Source organism: Cucumis melo, chromosome 7, assembly GCF_025177605.1.
Source record: "Cucumis melo cultivar AY chromosome 7, USDA_Cmelo_AY_1.0, whole genome shotgun sequence".
Lineage (NCBI taxonomy): Eukaryota > Viridiplantae > Streptophyta > Magnoliopsida > Cucurbitales > Cucurbitaceae > Cucumis > Cucumis melo.
In genome coordinates, this window is record NC_066863.1 from 28949949 (window position 1) to 28958629 (window position 8681).

The 8681-nt window shown below is 33.8% G+C and overlaps 1 protein-coding gene across 2 annotated transcripts; it reads right to left on the reverse strand.

Moving 5' to 3' along the window:
* Positions 1–262: 262 nt before the first annotated feature.
* Positions 263–7355, reverse strand: LOC103494766 (magnesium/proton exchanger). Of its 2 annotated transcripts, none has more exons than XM_008456111.3 (9): positions 7052–7355; positions 4970–5372; positions 4468–4643; positions 4185–4303; positions 3942–4090; positions 2421–2539; positions 1412–1628; positions 1127–1256; positions 263–784 (listed from the first exon to the last, which is right to left on the reverse strand). In XM_008456111.3, the coding sequence occupies exons 2-9, from the start codon at positions 5361–5363 to the stop codon at positions 487–489; spliced, it is 1602 nt and encodes a 533-aa protein (XP_008454333.1). In that variant the 5' UTR covers positions 5364–5372; positions 7052–7355; the 3' UTR covers positions 263–486. The 2 variants fall into 2 exon arrangements, with proteins under 2 accessions (XP_008454333.1, XP_008454332.1); XM_008456110.3 differs by having other exon boundaries at positions 2421–2551; positions 7052–7346.
* Between the last annotated feature and the right edge of the window lie 1326 nt (positions 7356–8681).

Sequence of the window (8681 nt, forward strand, 5' to 3'; positions counted from 1 at the left end):
TATTTTCAAATTTATGTTTCCAAATTCTTTATCAAATGGCCTTCGAATATTTAACTTATTTAGCCTTTAATAATATGCATAAACTCTCCTCCAAATTTAACTAGTAAATTTGATTCAACGATAATTGACATGACCTCTCTCTTAAGGTTGAAGGTATAATCCCTCATCCCCAATTGTTGTACTAAAAAAATTGTCTATATATATCTAACATAAAAATCAAGTACTAATATTTTAAAAGAAAAGAAAAGGATTAAAATTCAAATATGAAATAATAATAGATAGAGATAATAATAAAAACCAAAAGTTTGAATCTTCTCCTTACAACTACAATGGTGTGTATTCTACAAAAAAAAAATGGGAAGAGTGAATTCATATATAAAAATAGAAAAATAAAGGATAATAATAATAGACTATTGTTGAACTGAATTGAGTTTGTTCTATATATTTGGATAGACCAAAAAGGGGGAAATACTTCAGAGATCAGAATCAGATAATATCTGAAACCTTGAGAGAAGACAAGACCACAAAGATGAGCCAAAGCAACATGAAAAAGATACATGTAATCCAAGCCCAAACCCTTGGCCCTCCAAGTTCTGCCCCTAATGTTAGACGTCTGAACACAAGCACAATAATGCAAGCCACAGAAGTCGAAAAAAACACCAACAAACTGAAGCTCAAACCTCCTGCATCCTTTATCTTTAATGGTTCTCTATATGCTATGAAGTTGTATGTAGTGCTTATCAGCCATGGAACTCCAATTCCCACATATATGTTCACTGAATTGCTGCCAGAAAAAAAAAAATCGAACAATACATTTCATTTGATCAGGTTCCTAAGATCAAGAATAAGCCTTCAAATTTCTAAGTTTTGTTTAATTAATCTCTATTGTTAGCTACATCACTTATAGGCCTAAAATAACCGTCATATAATTTTTAAATAACATAGTTAGTGTGACACCTGAACACTAAACTAAACGGTCGAAATTAGCATCCATGACTTATAAAAAAAAACATTTTAAAAGTAAGGATCCATGTAGATACCAGCATGGCTTTAAAATTCAAAGCCGTAAAGATATTTCTTTTTATATATGTAAGTGTTTGGGTTAACTTACGCGCACTTCACCTACCTGCAAGTTATGTTCGCAATGGCAGAGTCTGCCGTTGTCTGGCGCTCAGCAGCAATCTTACTAGCCACTAAGTCTGGCCAAGAAGTTCCACTTGCCAATGCTGTAAATGCTATGACATAGGGATTTATTCCTGCGTAACACAAGGAAAAAGAAACTTAGAGAAGACATGCCAGAAAAACAAAATGACAAACGAGAGGCCATTCTTTCCCAAGCTATCGAGGCATAATAGCATTCACTGAAAATAGAGGAAAACTGATATTTTAAAAATTGGGAAATAAGGAGAACCTGAGACACAGCTTATTAGATCTGTGAACTTAGTGAGGATATAAGCTATGCCACTGATGAATATAAGGGAGCAAATAAAGGCAAGCCATCCATGAGCAATGTTGTAAGGAGGTACAAAGGCAAACAAAAGTCTCCATGGAGCACGAATCAACTGCCAGCACAATCTTGCCGATCGTAAATAGATGTTATTTTGCTTCTTTGATTCCGAAGTTTCCAACTGCCAAAAGAAATCACCATATACAAAATTGAAATTAACCTTTTCAGCTAATAATGTAGGGAGAAGTACAATGCCTGTTCCTATTGACATAAACGGGTTAACAATAATTACTAAATAAGTCCGAAGAACATTTGGCAATTTTCTTCTAAATAGCATTATGTTTTGTTAGATGGTATAATATTAAATTTGCATTTATCCAAAAACTTAAAGTTTTTTGGTCAATCGGCAATATCATATTTCCTATCCAATTAATATTGATTCACTTGTTGGGTATCCTACATATTTCAAACCACAAGCAACGGAAAAAGTTTTTTGCGATCGGTAATTTAACATGTTTGGATAAGGATTGGTCATTTTGGTTTATCTCACACGATAATTGCCATTTTACAAAATTTGGTATAAGAAAACTCAGAGAATAGATGGCAACTGAAATTTAAGCTTGCCGCATTAAAGACATACTTTTCTTCTTGACTTCGAAGGCCAACCATATTGGTTTTCTGGCAATCAGTTATGAAACGTACATAATTCACATTCGTTTAGCTTATAAGAACCAAAATGATGTCCTACATCTGGGATGAAAAGTCCTTTTATTAAATTTTAGCATTTTGAGACCTACTAACTATTTCATTAAAACACCTTCCTCAAGTTGTTGAGTTGAGAGCAGAATAAAGGTTAGGAATTTCCAGGACGTCACAATTTGAAAGGGAAAATGGTATTGAACAACTAAGCTTCATAATTCCTTGGTAGGCAACAAAAAATGATTGATTCAAATAAAAGCATAAAAGACATTACCGAAAGTGCATCCACAAATTGTTGTTTCCAAATTTTAAGCACGTGAGGGTGGTCCGCCTTTCCATCCATCTCCTCAGGAATATTACTATTGGAGGATTCAGCAACATCATGTCCAGGAACTTCATGATACACTAAATTAAAGACGTCAATATGCAGATAAAATGGTTCTTTTTGTATATATGCGGCAAAACAAAAGATTAAGTACAATTTATCCATGTGAAACTATAGATTCATAAAACAAAGAGAAGTTCCCATCAAATAAAGGTAAAAATGGAATGGCATGCTCACGATACTTATGAAAATCTATAAAAAAGATTGGCATGAACTATCAAAACTTAAAACCTTAGTTTCAGGATACCACCAATCAAAAAAACTTAAAGAAACACAAAGAACACAAATATATATTGCAATATTAGTAGCCTTTCAAGAGGGCCCTCTCTCCTAGGGTCCCACAGTGGAACACTTACCAAAATGATCCACACCCCCAAGGTGCCCAACCTCTCTTATTTATAACCAAGACATTACTGGTTAATTATCCACAACACCCCTTACTAATATCCTACTAATCTTCTCCTGTACCCCCAACTATTACTCTGACATGATTCATGACCCCACCCAACATTGGACAATAACAAAATCAGTCTCCCTTTTAAGGTCCCTAACACTATTTTAAGGTCCCTCTGATGTATGCCATATGAGAGAATTTTATTAATTTCAAAAGTTGTCAATACAAGAACAAGTAGTCCTAATCCTAATAAACCAAAGAAACTAATTAGTTCTAGTAAATTAAGAATTTGACCGTAATACTCTATTCCTACACATCACCCTCTATTTATAACCAAGGCACCGTTAACTAATTTTCATTATGCCCATACTAAAATCATACTAATTTTACCATTATACCCTTTCTGATATATTACTAATCTTACCCATATACCCCTAACTAGTACTCTCACATCAACTTTACATACCAAAAGAGCAACAAAAAATCCAAAATGCAAATGAGAAAACTTAGAAACATTCCTTGAATTGAAAGTTTCATCATCTTCCTGATTCCTTATATGAATAAATTAATCTCCCATCGATTCCACACATGAGCATTTTGCATCTGGTAGAAAAATGATAATCATCAAGGGAGCACTAAAATATATATTTATCTCTGAATGTCTTCTTCACATTAGTTCTTGATGGGAGGTTCTCTTGCAACATCCATGGCTCCCATCCTTCAATTTTCTCTTGTAATAAAGAAACAATCAATTGTAACTTAGGGTTTAGTGTATTTTCACTTTTGACTCACGTTTAGGTTATTCTATCAATCCCCACCAACAGACTTCAATAAGCCTCATGTCCACATTCAATCAAAATCTCAGTTATGGAGTTCAAAGTTCAGGCCCCTGGAAACTAATGACAATTGCATTCAAATCCTTAGCATCATAAATGTTCCCTAGAAGAGGATTCGAAAGTGTATCACTTCAGCCTATTTTTAAAATAAATTGAAAAATGAATGAATTTTACCATTACCTTTCCCATCTGTATCATGGATAGAGAAAATGTCAACAATGCTTCGCTGCTCATTCTCATGGGCTTGGAATTCCTCTCTACAGGGATTATCCTGTTTGCATATAGCATTCTCAGGTGGCACCCATTCCTCTGGCCTCTCGGTTCTTGCCCTGGCAAGTCAGAATAGAGATTAGAAGCATACTTCCAAAAGAACCTGCCTTGTTTCCACCATAACAAGAAAAAACAAAAGAAAGAGCAGCATACAGAGGAAGAGAAAAGTAGGGCCATCTCTTATCTTGAGCATAAGCATGTGTAAGCAGTAATGCATACTGTAGCACAGTCAACAAAGCTTCCCAAAGAGTTATTACTTTTGGTGTCCACACCTAAGAGTTCAATGTATATCAGCTATGATACTTTGACATAACGCAGTTAGAGTTGCTTCAACAGAAAAAATTGAGATTAAAGAGAACAAAATGCATGTGATGACATACAAAAGGACAAGAAAGCATTTAGAACATCCTATAAAAGAGAAAATGCTAAGTATTACCTCCAAAATAATGTATAGCCAAATATAAGCCCAGAAAGACCAAACGAGCTCAACTAGCCAAACCCCTATGTCAGATATTTTCTTCAACTCCCCTGCCTTAGGCACTACAACGCAAACAGCATGAATGGGAAAAAGGTCGAAAGCAGCAGAACCAACCAGTGTTCCAGGTCCCAGACCTAAATTTCATTTTGTCAAACAATAAAAATAATCAGACATATAGGAAGGTGGGAAAAGTTAGTACTTTCTAACTTTTTAGTCATAATCAAAAGCCTTTTAACTTTCCTGGCAATAATAATAATAGTAATAATATTAATAATAATGAATAGAACTGATGAATTGTTCTACAAAGTTAATTTCATGTGTCAGGCAGAAGACATGCATTAGCTTATGGGTCTGACTGGCTAACCAGAAAACATGGATAAATGAAGAAAAATTTAAGTGAAATTCAAATGTTTTTTTTGAAAGGCCTAGTTCAGAACTTATAAAAGGGAAGTGAATAAACCTCCGGCATACAGGTTGCCAATATTTCGAATAGCATCAATAGTAGCTAATGATATTTGAGGAAAGCTAGTGCCAAACGCCAGTAAGCTGATATCTGCGATTGTAAAATTCCAGACCTTCTCATATCGTATAATTTCAGTATTGGTGTGTGGATCTATCTCTACCACCTTCCTTGAGTGCTTCACAACATTCTCCATGGACCGGAAAAATCGAGCAGTAATAGCAGACAATCCAATGAAACAATATGCAAGGCCCATAAAATATAGAAATATCCGAAGTGCATCCCCAAGGGAGGTTTCAAAACTAAAAATGAAGTAGCTTTCACATTTTCCGGTCCCAGTAATGCTAGAAATTGCTTGTCCACTTTCTACATTTTCTATAGCAAATGATGCCATTTTAATCAACTGCCAAACACAAGTCCAATACAGGGGGATCAATTTTTCTTGCAAAACATCAATGGATCTAATTAAAAAAAAAAAAAAAATCACCACCTTTAATATAAAATGACAATAAATTGTACCATGAGAATAAGATCTACAAGCAAAGAGTCTGATCAACACACATTAGTTTTCTTGCAAGACATCAAATAGGACATGAATTACTATAATAAAGAATTTTTCGAGTACCGTGACCATCATTTGATACTCCTTTCAAACCCATTCTGACTTAAACAATGTATTCACAATCTTGCAAATTTTATATGTTGACTTGGAGAAAGATCTCAAGCTTAAACTAAAAAGTATTAGTGCTAAACGACTATCAGAAATCCAAACCCTTAATCAAAGGTGTGCTAGGTTGCCATCCTCTCGAATCTCTCTCATCAAATGCTGGTAATTCAACCTTCTGGTCACAGCTTTGCTCATCTTCGTCCCCTCAAAACCATTTCACTCTCTTACACGATCTCACTCATGTAAGCACAGCCTCTTGTCTCTGCAATAGCAGCCTAACTCCCTCCACTAACATTGTAAAACCCATTCAATCACTGGTATATTCTAAACTTCTACTCCCCAACCATTAATCTACTGATTTCTTAAGGTTGTCCATCTTCTTACCCCTTCACATGCTCTAAGAGGTGCTGAGATACAAATTGATAAGAGCATTCATAGTATCCCAATAGTATATAAGTAGAGAGATGAGCCAAACAAGTTTTCAAGAGGCTGTCGTCTCTCCCTAGGATACAAACTTCATTGCCTTTCATTAACAACGTGTTCATGTACTCTTTTTTTTTTTTTTTAATGAGAAACAAAGATTTATATTCAATCAAAAGGAAACAGAAACAACCTAGAGGCAAGGGTTGAACAGACCCCCCCCCCCCCCCCCCCCCCCCCCCAAAAAAAAAAAGTACTATATAAGAGCCTTCCAATTGTTAAAAATCATGGAAAGACTATAATTACAAAAAAATTAGGTATAATTCCTCCATCACCAAGAGGTTGTATGAAGAACAATCGTCCATCAAGAATTAAAGGAAGCACACATATCTTAAAAATATATATAACTTCACTGATGTTTCTCTCAGGAGTAAATTCGATCAGAAGAGCATGCGAGTTCTTTTACCCTTATAAATAGAACGTGCTCTTCACCTTTCCTTCTTTTTTTCTTAAGTCCTAATGATCTGTGGTGTACAGAAAATTCAAAATTCATCCACGAGCGTTCTTATGCACCGAACTCCAGTACTTAAAATTGGAAAGTAGTACTTCTATTCATGGATGGAACCAACCAGTAGTGAGTTCTTATATCTCCATCTCAAACAACAAAAATGTTAATCGAGCCCATAAAAAATTCAGACCTGAGTCAATTATCTTTGACAACTAAATGAAACGTGAAGAGAGCGAAATATCCAAAACTAACATATATAAAAGAAAACAAGCATGTTACTGAAGATTAAAATAACAAATAAATAAATAACTGCAGAAACTCAGCACCAATACCAATCAAAGTATGATCATTCAATAGGATAGGAAAGAAGTGCAACGACTTAAAAATGAGACAACAATAAAAACAACAATCATCGAAGCGTTCAATAACACGATCTAACTACGAAAGTGAAATTAAAAAAAAAAAAAAAAAAAAAAAACGAAGCTACCTCCGGAAAAGTATGTAAAGCTAATGTAACAGCCTCAGGAGTGGCCGTAACATCAGCGTCCGGGTGATCTCTCCGGCACGGGAGTACGGCCGTCCACTGTGGGTAGAGATGGAAAATGAATGCAGTTGAAAGGGTATATGTGTGAGGTACGGCAGCGGTGGGGGGAGCCGGGAGGTAGAGAGAAGTCGGAGTAGCTCTGTATGGCGTCCGGGCGATTGGAAGATTTAAGGATTAAAATATTAATTTATTTTTGTTCTTTTTTTTTTTTTTTTTTTTTTTTTCTTATTCCGATTCTGTTTGAATGAAAAATGAAATCAACTTTGTAAAGAGAACAAACAAAATATTAAAAACCTTTTTCTTGTAAAGGATAAAAGAAAGTATATTATAATACTCGTTTAAATGCATAAGTACATGCCTTTTGAGGATCACATTCCACTAATCATATATTTTATCAATTCTAATTAATATAACTATTTATTAATTCTGTAAATTTAAACTCTCAACTCTCAATCACTTTGTAAAACAAAATAAAATCCATATATTTTATGATTTTAGATTATTTTATAATTTATTCATAGAGGATTCAAATTTGTCGGATTATGTTTCTGTGTTGGCATATGAAAGCTTTAAAGAATAACTTAATACAATAAATCTAAAACTTAGTCATATAAATATAGAAGTTAACTCATTCTTTCCCGTAAGAATCAAAGTAACCACTTTTTAAAAGTTTTGGGATTAAAACATGCATTTTTAAAAGTTTAATGACTAAAATGGACAAGATAAAAATTTAGGAACCAAAATAGGTTTAAATTTAAAAATTACTATTGGTTCCTAAACTTTTGCAAAAGTAATAACAATTTAGTCTTTGAACGTTATATTGATGTGTATCGATTTAGTCCTATTCTCAAGTTATATAAAGATGATTGTGCAGATTACTTCATCAATAAAAATCGATTCACTTTGTAGCCATTTACAAGGGTGTTTGGTACATATGCATGAGTTAGGCTTAAAAAGAGGAATAATGCATTTTGAATGAAACTCAAATTTGGGACAAGATTTTTATTAGAGCTCTACCTCAGTCCAAGTTTATGAAACTGTAATTAATATTAATAACAATCAAAGTGACAAGTAACTCTTCTTCTTTTTCTTTTTGTTGGGCATCACAACTGATGAACAATTTTTTTTGGGTGAATAATTAGTTTTAGTGTTGTTTGGCCAAATCCATCACACCTTGATTTCATTCCTAATCTTTAATCTCCAAATATGTGTTTTATTTAAACCAAACTTATGTTTTAGTGACACACAACAATTTGTTGGGTGGGTTCCACCCTAGTCAATATTCTTAAACTTAAATATAGTACTAATGAGGGATAAGTACCTTTCTTTCTTGATCTCACAATCAATATAACTTTTTTTTAGAAGAAAAGGACTAATTAGTAACTTAGTTTTATTTGGAATTTGACGAACCGATTGGATCGTGTTTCTTTCTTGTTAGAATTGTTCACCATATAATTTGATGTATTGTTGGTTTTGTAAATTATGTTGGTTTTTGTGATTTATTTTTCATTTTGGATAGAGCGTGTTGTTGGTCTTTTGACTTTTCGAGTTGGATTTTGTATATTCTTTCGTT